At 43.0% G+C, this 21,931-nt stretch overlaps 1 protein-coding gene across 9 annotated transcripts in view; it reads right to left on the bottom strand.

Moving 5' to 3' along the window:
* Positions 1 to 21,931, bottom strand: part of ENOX1 (ecto-NOX disulfide-thiol exchanger 1) — a 619,238-nt gene that overhangs the window by 10,821 nt on the left and 586,486 nt on the right. For all 9 annotated transcript variants that reach the window (XM_037741175.1, XM_037741173.1, XM_017536114.2 and 6 more), the window contains one exon: positions 20,441 to 20,526. In XM_037741175.1, coding sequence (XP_037597103.1) covers positions 20,441 to 20,526 — 86 coding nt within the window. The remainder of the gene's footprint in view (positions 1 to 20,440; positions 20,527 to 21,931) is intronic.

Below are 21,931 nucleotides of genomic sequence, written 5' to 3'. Positions count from 1 at the left end.
TGGTGACTCACTGCGCTGGCTGAAGCAGCAGCGCTGAGATTTGTGGCAGTTTTTTTGCCCAGGAATCTCCTGGCCTGGCTCCCTGTTTCAGTTCCTTTTTAAATAAGATGAATGGGCGATCTGCCTTCCCGGGTCTCCAATCGCCAGCTAAAAGGGCATCCGGACCAGTGTATTTTGTACAGAGAACCGCTGCGCCAGGGCGCCGGCAAAGCAGCCGCACCAGCCAAAACAGCCACGCTGGTGACCCATGCGGCTCCTCTGCCTGGGAATCTCCTGGTCTGTGGGCAATAAAAATCTGTCTGGAAATGTGGTGTCCATTCACCCTCTGCGCTTTCACTGGGAGCTGCAATCCTGAGCTGTTCCTAGTTGGCCATCTGGGGTCCTCTCCCATACCTGGTTCATTTCATTGGGGTTGGTTAGACAGTGGGTGCAGACCAAGGAGGGCAAGCCAAAGCAGGGTGGAGCATCACCTCACCCAGGAAGTGCAAAGGGCCGGAGAACTTCCTCTTCCTGCCATGGGCCATTAGAGACTTCTCCCAACACTCGGGCACTCTGGCTCAGACACCGTGCTCCTCCCATAGTCTTCACAATCCATAGACCAGCAGATTCCCTCTGATGTCTATAACACCAGTGCTTCAGGTTTCCAGCACAGAACTGGGCAGCTGTTTTAGCTGCAGTTTTTTTTCATACCTCATTGGCACCTTGGAATGCCAGTGAGACAGAACCGCTCATTCCCCTGAAAGAGGAGGCTGAAGCCAGGGAGCCAAGAGATCTGGCTTGGCAGGTCCCACCCCCCCATGAACACCAGCAAGCTAAGATCCACTGGCTTGAAATTCTCACAGCCCGCACAGCAGTCCGAGCTCGACCTGGGACATTTCAGCTTGGTGTGGGGAGGGGTGTTCGCCATTGCTGAGGCTCTGGTAGGTGGTTTTAACCTTGCCTGTGTAAACAAAGTTGCCAGGAAGTTTATATAGTGACCTCACGGAGCCTATGGAAGCTCACCAAGGCCACTGCAGGCAGACTGTGTCACTAGACTCCCACCTTCCTGGGCAGGGCATCTCTGAAAAAAGGCAGCAGCCTGTCAGGGACTTATAAATAAAGCCTCCACCTTCCTGGAACAGAGTACCTAGGAAAAGGGGATGCTCTGGGTTCAGCTTCAGCAGACTTAAATGTCCCTGCCCGGCAGCTCTGAAGGGAGCAATAGATCTCCCAGAACAGTGCTTGAGCTCTGATAAGGGACAGACTGCATCCTCAAGTGGCTCCCTGACCTCCCGTGTTTCCTGACTAGGAGACACCTCCCAGCAAGGGCTGACAGACACCTCATACAGGAGAGCTCTGGCTGGCATCTGGCAGGTACCCTTCTGGGACAAAGCTACCAGAGGAAGGAACAGGCAGCAGTCTTTGCTGCTCTGCAGACTCTGCTGGTGATTCCCAGGCAAGCAGGGTCTGGACTGGACCTCTAGCAAACTTCAGCAGAGGGGTCTGATAGAAGGAAAACTAACAAACAGAAGGAGTATCAACAGAAAGGACATCCACTCGGAGATCCCATTCAAAGGTCATCAACTTCAAAGACCAAAGGTAGATAAATCCATGAAGATGGGAAGAAACTAGCACAATAAGGCTGAAATCTCCACAAACCAGAATGCCTCTTCTTCTCCAATGGATCACAACTCCTCACCAGCAAGGGAATAAAACTGGATGGAGAATGAGTTTGACGAATTGACAGAAGCAGGCTTCAGAAGGTGGGTAATAACAAACTCCTCCAAGCTAAAGGAACATGTTCTAACCCAATGCAAGGAAGCTAAGAACCTTGAAAAAAGGTTAGATGAAATGCTAACTAGAATAACCAGTTTGGAGAAGAACATAAATGACCTCATGGAGCTGAAAAACACAGCACAAGAACTTCATGAAGTATGCACAAGTTTCAGTAGCTGAATCGATCAAGCAGAAGAAAAGATATCAGAGATTGAAGATCAACTCAATGAAATAAAGTGAGAAGATGATAAGAGAAAAAAGAGTTAAAAGAAATGAACAAAGCCTCCAAGAAATGCAGAATTGCATGAAAAGAAGAAAACTACGTTTGATTGGTGTACTTGAAAATGACAGAATGAAACCAAGTCAGAAAACACTCTTCAGGATATTATCCAGGAGAACTTCCCCAACCTAGCAAGGCAGGCCAACATTCAAATTCAGGAAGTACAGAGACTATAAAGATATTCCTCAAGAAGAACAACCCCAAGACACATAATTGTCAGATTCACCAGGTTTGCAATGGAGGAAGAAATGCTAAGGGCAGCCAGAGAGAAAGGTTGGGTTACCCACAAAGGGAAGCCTATCAGACTCACAGTGGACCTCTTGGTAGAAACCCTACAACCCAAAGAGAGCGGGGGCCAATATTTTACATCCTAAAAGAAAATAATTTTAAACCCAGAATTTCATATTCAGCCAAACTAAGCTTCATGAGCAAAGGAGAAATAAAATCCTTTACAGGCCAGGTGCAGTGGCTCATGCCTAATCCCAGCACTTGGGGAGGCTGACATGGGTGGATCACAAGGTCAGGAGATTGAGGTCAGCTGACCAACATAATGAAACCCTGTCTCTATTAAAAATAATACAAAAATTAGCCAGGCATGGTGGCATGTGCTTATAGTCCCAGCTACTTGGAAGGCTGAGGCAAGAGAATCTCTTGAATGGGGAAGGTGGAGGATGCAGTGAGCCAAGATCATGCCACTGCACTCCAGCCTGGGTGACAGAGCTAGACTCTGTCTCAAAAAATAAGATAAGATAAAATAAAATAAAATCCTTTACTGACAAGCAAATGCTGAGAGATTTTTGTCAACACCAGGCCTTCCTTACAAGAGCTGTGAAGAAACCGCATCAACTAATGGGGACCATCGACATTATGAAGAAACTGTATCTACTAATGGGCAAAACAACCAGCTAGCATCAAAATGGCAGGATCAAATTCATACATAACAATATTAATAAATGTAAATGGGCTAAATGCCCCAATCAAAAGACACAGTGTGACAAATTGGATAGTCAAGACCCATTGGTGTGCTGTATTCAGGAGACCCATCTCATGTGCAAAGACACACATAGGCTCAAAATAAAAAGACGGAAGAAGATTTACCAAGCAAATGGAGAGCAAAGCAGAGGTTGCAATCCTAGTCTCTGATAAAACAGACTTTAAACCAACAAAGATCAAGAGAGACAAAGAAGGGCATTACATAATGGTAAAGGGATCAATGCAACAAGAAGAGCTAACTATCCTAAATATATATGCACCCAATATAGGAGCACCCAGATTCATAAAGTTCTTAATCACCTACAAAGAGACTTAGATTCCCACACAGTAATAGTGGGAGACTTTAACACCCCACTGTCACTATTAGATCAACAGGACAGAAAATTAACAAGGATATCCAGGACTTGAACTCAGATCTGGACCAAGTGGACCTAATAGACATCTACAGAACTCTAACCCCCAAATGCACTGAATATACATTCTTCTCAGCACCACATCATACTTACTCAAAAACTGACCACATAATTGGAAGTAAAACACTTCTCAGCAAATGTAAAAGAACAGAAATCATAACAGTCTTTCAGAACACTGCAATCAAATTAGAACTCAGGATGAGGAAACTCACTCAAAACCATACAACTACATGGAAACTGAACAACCTGCTCCTGAATGACTACTGGATAAATAATGAAATGAAGGCAGAAATTAAGATGTTCTTCAAAACCAATGAGAATGATGACACAATGTACCAGAATCTCTGGGACACAATTAAAGCAGTGTCTAGAGGGAAATTTATAGCACTAAATGCTCACAAGAGAAATGAGGAAAGAACTAAAATCAACACCCTAACATCACAATTAAAAGAACTAGAGGAGCAAGATCAAACAAATTGAAAAGCTAGCAGAAGACAAGAGATAACTAAGATCAGAGCAGAACTGAAGGAGAGAGACAGACACAAAAAACCCTTCAAAAAAATCAATGGATCAAAGAGCTGTTTTTTTTTTAAAAGATCAACAAAATAGATAAGACTGCTAGCCAGACAAAGAAGAAAAGAGAGAAGAATCAAATAAATGCAATAAAAAATGATAAAAGGGATATCACCATCAAACCCACAGAAATACAAGCTACCATCAGAAAATACTATAAACAACCTTTATTCAAATAAACCAGGAAATCTAGAAGAAATGGATAAATTCCTGGACACAACCTCCCAAGACTAAACCAGGATGAAGTTGAATCCCTGAATAGACCGATAACAAGGTTTGAAATGGAGGCAGCAATTAATATCCTACCAACCAAAAAAAGTACAGGACCAGACGGGTTCAGAGCAGAATTCTACCAGAGGTACAAAGAGGAGCTGGTACCATTCCTTCTGAAACTATTCCAAATAACAGAAAAAGAAGGAAACCTCCCTAACTCATTTTATGAGGCCAACATCATCCTGATAGCAAAGTCTGGCAGAGACATAACTAAAAAAGAATATTTCGGGCCAATATCCATGATGAACATTGATTGAAAATCCTCAATAAAATACTGGCAAAACTGAATCCAACAGTACATCAAAAAGCTTATCCATCATGATCAAGTCAGCTTCATCCATGAGATGCAAGGCTGGTTCAACATACGCAAATCTATAAATGTAATCCATCACATAAACATAAGCAAAGACAAAAAAACCATGATTATGTCAGTAGACACAGAGAAGGCCTTTGACAAAATTCAACAACACTTTATGCTAAAAACTCTCAATAAACTAGGTATTGATGGAATGTATTTCAAAATAGTAAGAGCTATTTATGACAAACCCACAGCCAGTATCATACTGAATGCACAAAAACTGGAAGCATTCCCTTTGAACACCAGCACAAGACAAGGATGCCCTCTCTCACCACTCCTATTCAACACAGTATTGGATGTTCTGACCAGGGCAATCAGGCAAGAAAAAGAAATAAAGGTATTCAATTAGGAAAAGAGGAAGTCAATTTGTCTCTATTTGCAGATAACATGATTGTATATTTAGAAGACCCCATCTTCTCAGCCCAAAATCTCCTTAAGCTGATAAGCAACTTCAGCAAAGTCTCAGGATACAAAATCAATGCGCAAAAATCACAAGTATTCCTATACGCCAATGACAGAGAGTCAAATCATGAATAAATTCCCATTCACAGTTGCTACAATGAGAATACAATACCTAGGAATACAACTAACAAGGGATGTGAAGGACCTCTTCAAGGAGAACTACAAACCACTGCTCAAGGAAATAAGAGCACAAACAAGAGGAAAAACATTCCATGCTTATGGTTAGGAAGAATCAATATCATGAAAATGGCAATACTGCCCAAAGTAATTTATAGATTCAGTGATATCCCCATCAAGCTACCATTGATTTTCTTCACAGAATTGGAGAAAACCACACTAAACTTCATATGGAACCAAAAAAGAGCCCACATAGCCAAGACAATCCTATGCAAAAAAAACCCCTGAAAAAAACAAAAAAATAAAAACAAAGCTGGAGGCATCACGCTACCTAACTTCAAACAAGGCTTGAAGTTTTGATTAATGTAGCCTTGTAATAGGCTATTACAAGGCTACATTAATCAAAACAGCATGGTACTGGTACCAAAACAGAGATAGAGATCTACAGAACAGAACAGAGGGCTCAGAAATAATGCCACACATCTACAACCATCTGATCTTTGACAAACCTGACAAAAACAAGCAATGGGGAAAGGATTCCCTATTTAATAAATGGTGTTGGGAAAAATGGCTAGCCATATGCAGAAAGCTGAAACTGGATCCCTTCCTTATATCTCATGCAAAAATTAACTCAAGGTAGATTAAAGATTTAAACATAAGACCTAACACCATAAAAACCCTGGAAGAAAACCTAGGTAATACGATTCAGGACATAGGCATGAGCAAGGACTTCATGACTAAAACACCAAAAGCAATGGCAACAAAAGCCAAAATAGACAAATGGGATCTAATTAAACTAAAGAGCTTCTGCACAGGAAAAGAAACTATCATCAGAGTGAAAAAGCAACCAACAGAATGGGAAAAATGTTTGCAATCTACCCATTTGACAAAGGACTAATATTATGTATTAAGAAAGAATGTAGGAAGAACTGAAACACATTTTACAAGAAAAAACAACCCCATCAAAAAGTGGGCAAAGGATATGAACAGATACTTGTCAAAAGGAGACATTTATGCAGCCAACACACATATGAAAAAAAGCTAATCATCACTATCATTAGAAAAATGCAAATCAAAACCACATTGAGATACCATCTCACACCAGTTAGAATGGCGATCATTAAAAAAGTCAGGAAACAACAGATGCTGGAGAGGATGTGGAGAAATAGGAATGCTTATACACTGTTGGTGGGAGTGTAAATTAGTTCAACCATTGTGGAAGACTGTGGTGATTCCTCAAGAATCTAGAACTAGAAATACCATTTGATCCAGCAATCCCATTACTGGGTATATAGCCAAAGGATTATAAATCATTCTCTTATGAAGACACATACACATGTATGTGTATTGCAGCACTGTTCACAATAGCAAAGACTTGGAAGCAACCCAAATGCCCATCAATGGTAGACTGGATCAGGAAAATGTGGCACATAAACACCATGGAATACTATGCAGCCATAAAAAAGGATGAGTTCCTGTCCTTTACAGGGAAGGACATGAAACTGGAAACTACCATTCTCAGCAACTGACACAAGAACGGAAAGCCAAACACCACATGTTCTCACTCATAAGTGGGTGTTGAACAATGAGAACACATGGACACAGCAGAGGGGGAACAGCACACACCAGGACCTATCAGGAGGTCAGGGGCTAGGGGATGGATAACTGAGGGTTAGGGGATGGAGGGATAGCATTAAGAGAAATGCCTAATGTAGATGACAGCATGATGGATGTAGCAAACCACCATGACACATGTATACCTATGTAACCATGTTTTGCACATGTACCCCGGAACTTAAAGTAAAATTAAAAAAAAAAAAACAAAACTGAGGCCTCAAGAGACTCAGTAACTCTCATAGGGTAACACAGGAATTAAGTGTGGACCAGACCTCCTGGCTGTGGCGCCTTGTTCTTAGCCAACCTTGCGCACCTCCACCAGGGAGGGGACCATCTCGTAAGGACAGGAAATAATTCTCTTTGTCACTGCTTCTCTGGTCCTGAGTGGGTGTGGGTGCCATGAGAGGCATCTGTGTACAGGAGGGCAGGGCTCCTTTGTGATGAATAGTATTAGAGTGATAGCAACATCAACAACAAAAACTAAAAATTCCTAAGTCACCTGGCTCACAAACATTCATATTGCTGATGCTTGGGCACCCCACATGAACGATCCACCAAAACAGTAAGCAAATCATGGGAAGTCTTGACTAGCATGTACTGAAATGTGGCAACATCTTGTTTTCCATGGTGTCTTTTGAGCTGAGCCTTGACTTTAACCACAAAACAAGCAGGACAAGGCTTTTAGCAGGAGAGAGGTAGCTTACCCTCTACTGAGCCTTCACTGCAGGAAAGGGAAGAGTACGTGCTTTACCTGCATTAATCTCATCAGAAAGCTCATTCAACAAGCAAGTGTACCCGTCACTTGCTGGAATAAAGAAAAAGAGACAAAAAAGGTTTGGATCACAGTGATAGATCATTCGTTAACCTCTTCCTTTGTTAACCTCTTCCAGTTTAGTAACCAGTTAAGTAACCAGTCACTTAACTTCTTTGGGGCTTGTTTCTCATTTGCAAGACAAAGGAATTGGAAACAAACACACACAATGCCCTGATGGCTTGGTATAAGTGCTGGCCTCTCCATATCCTAGTTTTTGTTTTAGGGCAAGCCATTCAAAATTCATTTGTCAATTAGGTTGTGGCAAAGATCTCAAAATGAGAGGATGTGATAGGTCTTTTGTGCACTTTAAAGCACAAAACAAATAACAGTCCCCACTTTAGTAGCACTTACTGTGTGCCAGATACTGTTCTGGAATGCTTTTCATCTACTAAGTCATTTAATGTGGACAATAACCCCCCAAAACCCATTTTACAAATGGTGAAATTTCAGCACAGAGATAGATATTAAATAAGCTACCCAAGGTCAAACAGCTAAGAAGTAGTGAAACTGGGATTTGAAATCCTCATAATTACTTAATACATACTTCAGATTTTGAGAAAGCAAGAAATTAGTATAATGGGAATTAATCTCTAATGTATTAGCTGTAATTTCTGTTGATAGTGTTAGTTAACAGCTGGATTCTGCCATAAAGATGCAAATAATATAGAGTTGTGTCATAACTATGGAGGAGACCACTTCAAATGAAATCCTATCTATCTAAAGTATCCATTTAATAAGACTCTCAGCAGCTGGGCATGCTGGCTCACACCTATAATCCCAGCATTTTGGGAAGCCAAGGTGAGAGGATCACTTGAGCCCAAGAGTTTGAGACCAGCCTAGGCAGCATAGAGAGACCCGGTCTCTACAAAACATACAAAAATTAGCTGATATGGCCAGGCGCGTTGGCTCATGCCTATAATCCAGCACTTTAGGAGGCCATGGTGGGTGGATCACAAGGTCAAGACATCAAGACCATCCTGGCCAACATGGTGAAACCCCATCTCTACTAAAAACACAAAAATTATCTGGGCGTGGTGGCACGCACCTGGGACAAGTAGTCCCAGCTACTTGGGAGGCTGAGGCAGGAGAATTGCTGGAACCCAGGAGATGGAGACTGCAGTGAGCCAAGATTGCACCATTGCACTCCAGCCAGGGCAACAGAGTGAAGACTCCATTTAAAAAAAAAAAAAGGCTGATACGGTGGCACCTCCCTGTGGTTCCAGCAACTCAGGAGACTGAGGCAAGAGGATCCCTTCAGCACAGGAGTTACAGGCTGCAGTGAGCTGTGATCACTCCACTGCACTCTAGCTTGGGTGACAGAGTGAGACCCTGTCACAAGAAAGAAAGAATCTCAGCTAATTCTAGAAGAATGTCTTAAAGTTCCTTAAAGATATTTATATCTCATGACAGAAGAAACATCAAGGAGAAAGCTGTATCAAGTAAGCTAGTTTTATGATTTTCAAACTTCCCCTACCCTGAAAAAATAACCTTTATGATATTTTACCTTTTGGGATTTTTAAGACAAATTCAAGAGAAAATTCAATTTGTCCTTTTTTCACCCTATGACAAAAGAATTTTTACTTTTCAAATATTTCCACTTCAATTCTATTCTCTTCCTAATAATTTGTCAGCTACTATCATTTTGCCATCACAATATCCTTTGCCTTCTTATCAGTACATTCGTTGTCTTGAGAATTCAGAGTCTGGAGTCATCACGTGAAACCAAGCACCCAGACCTCACTGGCCAAGCTCTGAATGAAGTTTACCCCTTTCCTCACCTCCTGCGCGATTCTCTTCCTGTAAGGTCTTTTAGGCTGACTCACGGCACCATGGGCGCCATGGTAGCCTCTGTGACGTACACAGACATTCCAGATGAGTTCCTGGAACTAGATAGTCTGAAGTAACTGGAAGACCACGAAAAGAGGACAAATGATCAACCCTTGCAGCACCTAAGTAACTTGAGACATTCTTTTATTGTTCCTTATTCCCAACTCAACTGATAAGGCAACTGGACTTTGTAACCAACCTTGGTCAACCTCATGACTCCAGACTCTACAGCCTCCTCCCAGCTTGCAAAACCCACCCTGAATTATAACTTCTGTAACTTTCCACTGCCTACCGCAAACCTATAAAACCAACTTCTACCCCACCCTCCACTGACACTCTTTTCAGACAGCCTGCATGCACCCGAGTGAAGAAAGCCTGTTTGGGGCGGTCTCTTCATTCAGAGTGCATGTTTTAACATTTGGTGCTGAAACCTGGGACGGGGGAACTCCTACGGGAGACCAAACCCCTGTCCCTGTTCTTCTTGTGCTCCCTCTGTGAAGAGACCTACCTACAACCTAGGCTTATCAGACAAGCCCATGGATCCACTCACCATCCTTAGATTAGGTGTAGTGGTCTGCCTCAACTCTCTTCTTTAGCCCTTCTCACTACCTGTCAGCCTCCTTCTCCTTTCAGTTTCATTTTCCTGTCCCTTTCAGTGGAGACAAGAAAGACAGGACTTTCCATGAGGTTCATGACCAGAAAAAATCCTACATAGGTCACGGATCTGGGAAGACAGTCTCCTCTCGGTGACTGATCATTGCAGAGACATCGGCTCTGGTCACTTACTTGCACTCATAGATGATGGATCAGTGTGATCCATTGGTCAGACCTTGGTGTGACCAATTCACCCCAGGTACAGACCAAGGTTTAGTCTGGGATGCCAGCTAAGCTGCTTGGTTGCACTTTCCTTGTTTGTGCTGCTCTTAAGCTGTGGGCAGTCTCTTATCCTCTATTCCTCCCTCCTCTCCCTAAGCCTGTGTTCTAAAACATCTCAAACCCCTCCAGCTATTACCTGACCTAAAACCTAAGCATCTTATTTTCTTCTGCAATACCGCTTGGCCACAATATAAATTGAACAATGGCTCTGAATGGCCAGAAAACTGTATCTTTGATTTTTCTATCCTGCAGGATTGAGACAACTTTTGTCGTAAAATGGGCAAATAGTTTGAAATTCCCTATGTCCAGGCATGTTTTTTTACACTCCAATCCCTCCCTAATCTCTGCTCTCAATGCAACCCATCCGAAATTTTCCTTTTCTCCCTTCTGTCTGCCCCTCCTGCCTCTGCCAGTGACCCAGAATCCTCCTTGTCCATCGACCCTTCCGACCTTTCTCCTCCCTGCCTGCCTGAACCAGACCCCAATCTAGGCCCTAACCGTAAGACCCTCCCTCCTCTTCTTCTGGCCACAAACCACCTCCTTATGCCCCTCTTGTCACCTCCCCACCTCATACCCGGTCCGGCTTATGGTTTAATACTGTGGCTAAGTCCTCCACCCCTTCCCAACAATTCCCCCTTCGAGAGGTGGCTGGAGCCAAAGGCGTAGTTAGGGTGCATGTTCCTTTCTCTTTATCTGACCTATCCCAAATCAGCCAATGGTTAGGCTCCTTTTCATCAGATCCTACTAAATATATACAAGAGTTCCAATATTTAACCCAGTTCTATAATCTCACCTGGAGTGACTTAAATGTCATCCTTACTTCTACTCTCACCGCTGAAGAATGCTTAATATTCATTTTATCACCCAATCAGCCCCTGACATTACAAAAAACTACAGAAATTAGAATCTGGCTCTCAAACCCCACACGGGAATTAATCAACCTCACCTTCAAGGTGTTCAATAATAGGGAAGAAGCTGCCCAGCGGCAGCATATCTCAGAACTACAGATGGTTGCTTCTGCCGGAAGACAGACCCCAGCCACACCACCGGCTCAAGACGACTTCAAAGCACCACTGCCCCTCCTGGACCTTGCTTTAAATGTCAGAAACCTGGCCACGGGGCAAGGAATGCCCACAGCCCGGGATTCCTCCTAAACCCTGCCCCGTCTGTGCAGGGTCCCCACTGGAAGTCGAACTGTCTGACTCATGTTGCTGTTCCTCAGCTTGGCAGCTGAAGACTGACACTGCCAAACATCTCAGAGGCCCCCTGGACCATCACGGACACTGAGCTTTGGGTAACTCTTACAGTGGAGGGTAAGTCCGTCCCCTTTTTAATCAACACGGGGGCCACCTACTCCATGCTGCCTTCTTTTCAAGGATCTGCCTCCTTAGCCTCCATAACTGTTGTGGGAATTGATGGCAAGACCGCCAGGCCTCTCAAGTCTGGTGTCAATTAGGCGAGAAATCCTTTCCACATTCTTTCCTAATCATCCCCTCTTGTCCAGTTCCCCGTTAGGCCAAGATATACTAACAAAATTGTCTGTCTCCTAACTATTCCTGGGCTACAGCCACACCTCATTGCCACCCTCCTCCCCAAACCTGTACCTCCCTCAGTAGCTTCCCTTATGTCCCCCTACCTTAACCTTAGGGTGCAGGACACCACCTCCCCATCCCTTGCTACAAGTCACTCACCCTTCATCATCCCCTTAAAACTTAACCACCCTTATCCTGCCCAGCACCAGTACCCCATCCCACAGCAGGCTTTAAAAGTCCTAAAGCCTGTTATTACTCACTTACTACAATTACCCTGTCCTACCTGTCCAAAAACCAGACAAATCCTGCAGGGTAGTCTAAGACCTCCGCCTCATTAACCAGATTGTACCTCCCATCCATCCTGTTGTACCAAACCCCTATACCCGCCTATCTTCCATGCTTGCTTCCACAACTCACTATTCTGTTCTTGACCTCAAAAACGCTTTTTTCTAAAGCTCTAATTTCTTCCCCAATCGTTACCTATCTTGGTATAATCTCGATATAATTTGCCAGCACACGTGCTCTTCCTGCCGATCATGTCTGCGTAATCTCCCAAACCCCAATCCCACCCACTAAACAACAGCATCTCTCCTTCCTAGGCGTTGTAGGATACTTTTGCCTCTGGATACCAGGTTTTGCCCCTCTAACCAAACCACTTTATAAACTTATAAAAGGAAACCTATCTGACCCCATAGACCAGAAATCCTCCCCTATTCTTCCTTTTTTCTAAAAACGGCCTTAGAGACTGCTTCTACTTTACTGCTCCCCAACTCCTCTCAACCCTTTTCTCTCTACACAGCAGAAATAAAAGGCTGTGCCATCAGAATTCTTACACAGGAGCCAGGTACACAGCCTCTAGCCTTTTTATCCAAACAACCTCACAGTCCTGGGCTGGCCCTCATGCCTATGCGCAGCAGCAGCTGCCACCCTGATACTCTTAGAATCCCTCAAAATCACAGGCTATGCCCCACTTACCCTCTACAGCTCTCACAACCTCCAGAGTTTAGTTTCCTCTTCACACCTTACACACATACTGTCTGCCCCTCACTTCCTCCAACTCTATTCACTATTCATTGAAATCCCCACAGTAACCATTGCTCTCGGTCCTGACTTCAGCCCAGCCTCTCACTTAATACCTAACCAAATCCTGAACCCCATGACCATATCTCCCCAATCCATATAGCGTCCTCCCCATTTCCCCATATTTCTTTTTCCTATTCCAGACCCAGACCACACATGGTTTATTGATGGCAGTTCCTCCGAGCCCAGTTGGCTGGCGCTGACCAAAGCTGGCTATGCTGTTGTATCCCACTCATCTATCATGGAGGCTGCCACACTCCCCTCTTCCACCACTTCTCAACAAGCTGAACTGACTGCCTTATCCCGTGCTTTTACTCTTGCCAAAGGACTACATGTCAATAGCTATACTAACTCTAAATACGCCTTCCACATCCTGCACCACTATGCTGCCATATGGGTAGAATGAGGTTTTTTCCCACCACACAGGGGTCCTCTATTATCAATGCCCCCTTAATAAAGGCCCTCCTTAAGGCCACTCTCCTCCCAGTCAAGGCCAGAGTTATCCACTGCAGAGGACACCAAAAACCATCAGATTCTATTGCCCAAAGAAATGCCTTAGGTGACAGAACAGCCAAAGGAGCAGCGGACACCCCAGTATCTCCCCCATAAGACCAGTATTTTCCCTTCTTATCTATCTTCCCCAACTATTCTTTTTCGGAAAACTCGCTTTACCAGTCACTTCCTACACAAGGCAAATGGTTCTTAAACCACGGGAAGCTCCTCCTCCCTGCCTCACAAGCTCATTCTATCTTCTCATCCTTTCACGACTGATTCCATGCAGGATACAAGCCCTGGCTTGTCTTTTAGAACCCCTTATTTCTGTTCCATCATGGAAGTCCATCCTCCAAACAATCACATCTCAATGGTCTGTCACTCTACTATTCCTCAGGGCTTTCTCAGACCCCCTCCTTTTCCTACACATCAGGCCTCCAGACCCCTCTTCCTGCCTGCTCATACCTAACCTTGTTAATGAAAGTGAGTGGTTACTTACAGATATCACATACTTCCTCATACACCATGAAAACAAAAGCTCTTCCTCCACAAAGTTACCCTACCAAACCCCACTGCAACCTTCAACAGCCTCAGCCCTTGCTGGTTCCCTTGGCATGGTCCCTTCAGAACACTTTCTTACATTTTCAGTGTACACTTTCAGTTTTGTCTAAGCCAAGGACTTATTTTCCCTCTGTGGTTCTTCTTATATCTGCCTTCCTACCAACTGGACAGGCACTTGACCCTAGTTTTCCTTACTCCCAAAATTCAGTTTGCCAACAGAGACAAAAGCCTCCCTGTTCCTCTTGTCCCAATATGACACAAGCGGGTCATTCCATTGATCCCCTTACTTCTAGGGTAATTCCTAACCCTAGAAGTTAGGAATTCCTAACCTGCCTATGCACTTGGCACAGACATAGCAGGCCTTACCACCTCAATCGTCACCTTCTGTAGCCTCTCTGATGATTTCTCTGCTAGCACTGCAGAATTAACTCAATCACTATCCCTTCTTCAAGCTCAAGTAAATTCCCTAGCTGCAGTTGTCCTCCAAAACCACAGAGGTCTTGATTTACTGACTGCTAAAAAAGGAGATCTTTGCCTATTCCTAAATGAAGAATGTTCTTTTTATGTAAACCAGTCTGGCCTCATATATGATGCCATCAATAGATTAAAAGATAGAGCCCGAAAGCTCACTAATCAGGCAAATGGTTAGTCTGGACCAGGCTGGACTGGCTGGACACTCTATTTGGGTGTCATGGCTTCTTCTAATCCTTAGTCCTCTGATACCTATCTTTTTCCTTCTCTTATTTGGACCCTGTGTTTTCTGATTAATCTCTCAGCTCCTACAAAATTGTATACAAGTGATAACCAATCAGTCAATATGACAAATGCTCCTTCTAACAACCCCACAATATCACCCTTTGCCCCGAGATCTCCCAGCAATCTAAATTCTTTCCTATTTTTAGGTTTCCATGCCACCCATAATCCTGCTTGAAGAAGCCCTGAGAAACATTGCCCCATCACCCCTCTGTGCTGGCCTTCCTAATATTCCACTGCCCTCCACTCTTCATTTCCTTTTCCTTTATATTACTAATATAAAAAGACAGCAATGTAAGGTCTTTTAGGCTGACTGATGGTGCCATGGATGCCACAATAGCCTCTGTGACCTGTGTGGGCACTCCAGATGAGTTCCTGGAACTAGAAAATCTGAAGTAACCAGAAGACCACAAAAAGGGGAAGAATGATCAACACCTGCAGTGCCTAATTAACTTGAGACATTCTTCTATTGTTCCTTATTCCCGACTCAACTGATAAGGCAACTGGACTTTGTAACTGACCTTGGTCAAACTCGTGACTTCAAACCCTATGACCCACTCCCAGCTTGCAAAAACCATCCTAAACTGTAACTTCTGTAACTTTCCACTGCCTACCCCAAACCTATAAAACCAACTCCTATCCCACCACCCTCTGCTGACTCTCTTTTTGGACTCAGCCCACCTGTACCCAGGTGAATAAACAGCCATGTTGCTCACACAAAGCCTGTTTGGAGAGTCTCTTCATTCAAAGCATGCATTTTAACACTTCCCTGAATCACTTCTGAGACCAGGGATTCTCTCTAAGCTCCTGTTCCTATTCACAGATGGAGCCCTGGGGTTCAGGGAAAAGCTGTTGCTTGCCTAGCAGGTAAGTGAAGGGGTAGAATTTGGAACAGGGCCTCTGAATCTGGCCCTGCTTTCAGAGTGATGCAGTCCCTCACTCCCAAGCGTATCATGAGGAGATTGTAATACACGTGGTTAAGAGACCACTGTGCAGCACTGTGATAGAGGTTAGAGACAGGTGCCATGACTATGAAATCTTTTTCCCATATACCATGCATTTAGTATTCTAGCAAGTGGAGAAGATAGCCATAACCCTGAAGTTTTGATTACTCTCTTACCCAGCTGGCTTTTTTTCCAAGAAATTTGTGGCCTACATATTTTCAATGTTTGATACTGTCACTGGATTCTTCCACCTCTTTTTTGTGAAACTTTCTTACACTTTTAGGAAGGATTTATTTGCTATAATTAAAAAAAAAAAAAAAAAAAAAAAGCAAGCAAACATGAGAAGGAAAAAAAAGGCTCTGTGTAACCAAGGAGTTTGTGTGGTGTTAACACCACAGAGGTCGTTTATAAAATCTGCCTGATTTATTTTCTAATTTGCTGACTCTAGGCCAAGCCCGCTGCCTCCTGGCCTGGTCTCTAAGCACATGTACAAATGGACACAAGCAGATGCAAATCAGTGTGTTGTCATCATGGTTGGCTCCAGATCCCACATCATCAGGCAAGGGAAACCCGGTGAAGCGGGGCTCCAATTTGGGGCACTGAAAAGACTGGCAGAGGCCGGAGCATCAGGGAAGCCATTTGAAAACTGGACTTCATTACATGGGCAAAACTGACTTTGCACCTTCAATGCACATTTAAATTTTGTTCATACTTCACATCCTGGGCAGGGCATAGTGCTGGCACACACAGACACCTTGCAATAAATGTTCACAGAGAAATACAAAACGTAGATGGGGCAAAGGGAGGGAAGGAAGGAAGGGAGAAAGAAGGAAAAGAGGAAAGAAGACAACAAGTCAGGAATTCAAAGGAGTGAAGCAAGAAACTGGTAGAGGAAGGGAAGAGGGGAGAAAAAAAGAAAGTGATAAAAGAAGATAAACAGGAGAGAATTAAAAGGAGAAAAGAATATGGAAGGAAAATGAGGGAAGGAAGGATAGAAGAAAGGGTGGGTAGAAAGAAGAGAAGGGAAATAAATGTAGCAATGTTAGCTAAAGCATTCCAGAGGAAAGCCACCAGAAGAAGCATGGACTCGAGGATACCTTGCTATTAATCATGACTCTCACAGACTTCACCCTTCTCTAACTCCTGTCTCACAAAGTATCTTCCCTACCCAATTTAGCACTTCATTAGCTCACCTCTGATTCCCAAGTTATTTCATAACTGGGCTACAAGCTTGTTGAGAACATGGTTCTAACTTAGATTTCTTTTGTACACTGACCATCTCCTGTTCTTGTCTGGTCCCTAATACCGTGCTGGGTACATGAAAAGCAATGTAATCCCAGCATTCATTAGGTCCCTGCCAACATTACCAACTTCTCTCACTGTGGTGTGCAACTTCTTTTTTGTTCTTTATGTAGTCAAGAGTAACAATACTTCCGTATTTTTATCTCTGCTGTCATATATTTTCCAGAAGTGCCATAATATCTAAAAAACACATTCATTATAGTCTGTCTAAAGAATCACTCGTTGATATTACTGTGACAGGTTGTTCTTAAGGAGAACCCCAGAATATGCATACTATTAAAGATCTTTCAGGTGAGTAATCTCACAAACACTACTAAGAACTTTTCACCCACCCTCACCACCTGGCTAGATCCTGGGAAAGAATGCCATCCAATTAAAGCAGGATTTGAATCTCCTTTCCATAGCCAAGACATTTAAATTTTGTGTTTGCAGAGGTAGCATGCAATTGATTTTTCCCCTCTGGTGGGAAATGTAACACATGCCCATGACCTCCCAAGCTGGTCACGGTGGTGTCGTGCCAAAATAGCAGGTCCTTCTATATCCTCAAACCTCTGTGGCCACATTACACCGAGTCTGGTTTTCAGAACTAAATTCTCCTCACTGTGGGCCTTGGGATGAAGCTGCAGGTGTGTAGAGGGGGCAACCAGACACACTTGTAAAACTGAGCCTTCATCTCCTAAAGGATAGATAAACCGGGAAGAGCAGACAGATCCCTCATTAGCATATGCTAATGCTCAAGTCAAATGTGTCTTCTGGGTTGCTTAGGACAGACAAGAATTTGGGCCCGATGGGTCCTGGGGCTGACATAGAAGATTGCATTGATCAGAAACCATTTTCACGATAGTGTTGCCTGTTTTGAAGAGTTTGCCTGCTGTGCTCTGGGCATGATTTTTGACTCAGCAAAGCTTCAGAAGCCATCGCCCCCCTAGCCCTTGCCCTGTCTTCCTCTGAATCAATCTTTCTGACTTTTTCAAGTGTTTCTGATACAAGAGAACTGAGTGAATGAGAGTGGGTAATTTAGAAAAGACCAAGAAGAGAAATACGCAAATGTCATTATCAAGAGCAGGAATAATATTTAACTGGAAAATAGCCTATTATTGGGCTATACGGTCTTAGGAAGCCATGTGCAATGTACATGCCCAGGATAATTTAAATGAATTCCTTCCATTCGTTGTCATTATTATGCCCATATGTAGCCTTTGGGGAAATCCTAACAACAGTGACATTTATTGGACTGGGTTGAGCCTGCTTTCCCTGTTCTCATCAGTACAGGGTGGGCACTGGATTTTGCTCTCTGGGTTAAAAAGTCTAAATATCCTCTCAGCTTCAATGGAATAGAAAGAACATGTGGTCTGATCCCTTGTCCCCAGCAGTTTTAGAGCACTTTTCAATATACTTTCTACCCTAGGCATGAGGAGGAAACCTGACAGCCCTGCTGGGCATTTCATTCAGGAGATGGAGGGCTATCTGGGGGTACACAGGGGACACCTCATGTGTTTCCTCTGTGAGGGAAATACTTTCATCATCTTCCAAAATAAAAGTACCAGTCTGACAAGATGCAATTCCCTTGACTGAATCCCATCCAGTAAGGCCCATCATCTAATGGCCAGTGACCAGGCATATGAATTCTCTCTTCTCAGAGACTGATAAGGGAGTCACAAATCTATTCCTTGAGCCCTGAGGGTAAGAATAAAACAAGAACTCTCACACCTCCCCCCCACCACAAATCAATTCATTATTTATCAATCCCTTCCCATTCCTAGGAGATGATTTTACACACGCGCGCGCGCACGCACATACACACTTCACTGGTGATCATCATAGATGTCAGCCTGTGATGATGGCGTGGAGAAAACAGACTCCTGAAATTCTTTGATAAAAATTACAAGTGGATTCTTGGCTATTTCAATTCCTACTAAAACAACAACCGCTTCTCAACAAAGACATCCCACTTGGGACTTCCAGAAAGAGAACAGAAATGTCAACAATACAGGGGAAGGATGGTAGCAACAATAGGAATCATTTCTTAAGGGCTTTTTCTCTGCCAAACACAGTGGTGCAAGCAGTGTTTTGTTTAATCGTCTAGGCAAAGGTGGCGGTGATATTAAGGAACAATGGTACTAGTGAAGGGGAAACAACAGCAGAGAAATCCTTCAAATCTGAATTACAGCAAAGGAACATTGTGCAGCAAGTCCTTCTCATTTCATCTGAGTTTAACAGGAACGTTTTCACGTTAAAGGGGAAACCACAGAGAAAACAACAGATGATTCTGAACCTCAAGAATTTAAAAATCCTCTAACTCCTTTCACCCTGTTTTGTTCTCCTCTGTCATAAAAGGCATGAGTCTGTTTGACCGAAGATTCCTCTCAAAGGGGAAGTTAGATTCATTTAAGAGGTTAAACAGTTTTGGGATCATGTACTGGGAAGATTATTTGAATCAAAATAAGAACACAAGGTTGTCATTCGATGCATGCTAGCTAGCCATTGAAAACTGAGCATGGTTTATCTGTGTCTGTTCAGGGACACAGCACTGCAGGCTGCTGGTCTGGTTGTACCAATCCCATGCATTTTTCTGTGCTCTATGGAGGACCTTCTTACTTATTTCCATTTTCCTTCAGGACAAAAATTGACAGGTGACTCACTGGCTTTTCTAGCTTCTGTGTTTTGCTTCTGTGTTCACCCTGCTTCTGGGCTTCCCTAGTATTGGTTAATGATGTTGTTTTATTTTGATGGGGCCCTTCCCATTGTTCATATGAATTTGACACATAAATCATATTCTTTTTGTCCCTTCTCTTTGGGCATACAAATACTGCAATGGGCTAGGAGTACAGCTCATGTGCAGATGGGAAAAACTGAGCTTCAGGGAGGTGAGGAATGATGTCTGCCTCTGGATGTGAGCCTGAAGGGGTACAGCTGAGAAGAACTTTGTAGTCACTTTTTTCCACTTAGAGAACAATGCTGAAAAACAGCCATTAATACAGCTTTCTTGAGTCATAGAAGATCTTTGTATTATTTGGGATGATCTTTCCTCAATTGTGTGAAGTCCAGAATATTGAATCCTATAAGAATATGGTCTAAGGATAATGCCCTCTTAGCCACTCTCACCTGATTTCACCCTTATTTTAGGAACTTTCAGGTGAACTCATACTTTTAAATCTCTCATAAGCTTTTCAAATTAATTTGGCATCTGATGAAAGTCATTATCATTTTGGATAACTGCTTTTCTTTCTACAAAGACAAAAGCAAGCAAAAAGTAGAGAACTATCTGCCAAAAACTGAGGTCACTGCAAAAGAGAAGGGCTGATAAACTCCCAGAGGCTGTTACATCCCTAGTGCAACTCATGAAGAGTCCACCTGCAGCCAGCAATCGACATGCTAAATTTTAGCAATGAAAGTTCACTCGAGCAAAATAATTTACCTTGGAGTCCAGTTGCTGCATGTATGACCAGAGATATTCTATATTGGCTCCGAAAGGATGGACATGAAGAAACGTTGATATGATACCTGAATTAAAAAGGCAAACATTGGAAATTATTCAAAGGCAAACGAGAGTCTTCGTTAAATAATGCTATCTAACCCCAGTGACTGTTCTGCCAGACTGAGTTATGGTCTTGCCATTTCCACCAGCCATCAACAAACATTCAATAATAGCACATTCTGAAGACAGTAAGAGTAACATGGCAAACAGAACACTTTATCTCCTGAAATGATAGTAGTTAGCAAAGCTAGACTCTGAGATAATATACAGCTGAATAAAGGTATTTCAAAACAAAGACTCCTGGAAGCATTTCAACTACCAATTTTATGCTTGATTTACCAATATAAAATTATAGTTATTGGAAGGATAAAATTATCTTTTCTTTCCCTCAGTGGACTTTGCAGTATGAAAATGGCTCATACAACTGTGTCAGAAATCACACTGCCTCATATTTTCCTGATAATTATTACAGTTGCCAGTTATGAAAAGTATTTAATCTATATTTCCCCCAACTGCCATTGAAGGAAGCCCAAATTCTTCCTGAAACATTTGCTGTTTTCCCTGGTTGTTGCTCTTGTTTAAAAGGAGCCAGCTCATTCTCCCCTTCTTGCTGCTGTAATTTACAAGATCATTTTAAAAGGTCAGGGAATGGATGGTTTGGCTGCAGTTTGATTATAAATCATAAGGCTTTTCCATCATGAAAATAAACTGTCAACATTGTACTGACAAATGAAAAGCTGGATGTTGGTGTCAGGAATGAAGTAAAAAGCATTACCTTCCTCTTCTCCCTGCTCCTGGATCCAAAATCAAAATAGTGAACATGAGGAAGTCAACTCCATAGACTATAGACTGTTTTTTGTTAAGAAGTTGTGCTCTTGCTATTCACAATAGCAAAAACACGGAATCAGCTCAGGTGTTCATCAGTGGTGGATTGGATAAAGAAACTGTGGTATATATACACCATGGAATTCTATGCAGCCATAAAAAAGAATGAAATCATGCCCTTTGAAGCAACATCAGTACAGCTGGAAGCCATTATCCTAAGTGAACTAGTGCAGAAATAAAACCAAATATTCCCTGTTCTTGTAAGTGGGAGCTTAGTACTCATGGACATAAGAAGGGGAACAGGAGACATTGGGGACTGCTAGAGGTGGGAGACAGGGACGAGGGTAAGGCCTGAGAATCTACCAATTAGGGATAATGCTCATTACCAGGAAGATGGGTTCAGTCATGCCCCAAACTTTAGAATCATGCAATAGGCCTCTGTAACAATCCTGCATATGTACCCCTGGATTCTAAAATAAAAGTTGAAAAAGAAAAAAAAGAAAAGTTGTGCTCAGACTGATAGTTTTTAGCATTCTATTAAACAGGTTTCACAGGTTTCAAGATGAATAAACGTGAGGGTAAGCCTTCATGTTCTGATTTTTGTGA

Source organism: Cebus imitator, unplaced genomic scaffold (genome assembly GCF_001604975.1).
Source record: "Cebus imitator isolate Cc_AM_T3 unplaced genomic scaffold, Cebus_imitator-1.0 Scaffold96, whole genome shotgun sequence".
NCBI lineage: Eukaryota > Metazoa > Chordata > Mammalia > Primates > Cebidae > Cebus > Cebus imitator.
The sequence above is the reverse complement of the archived record's forward strand: the minus strand, read 5'-3'. Positions and strand labels throughout refer to the sequence as shown.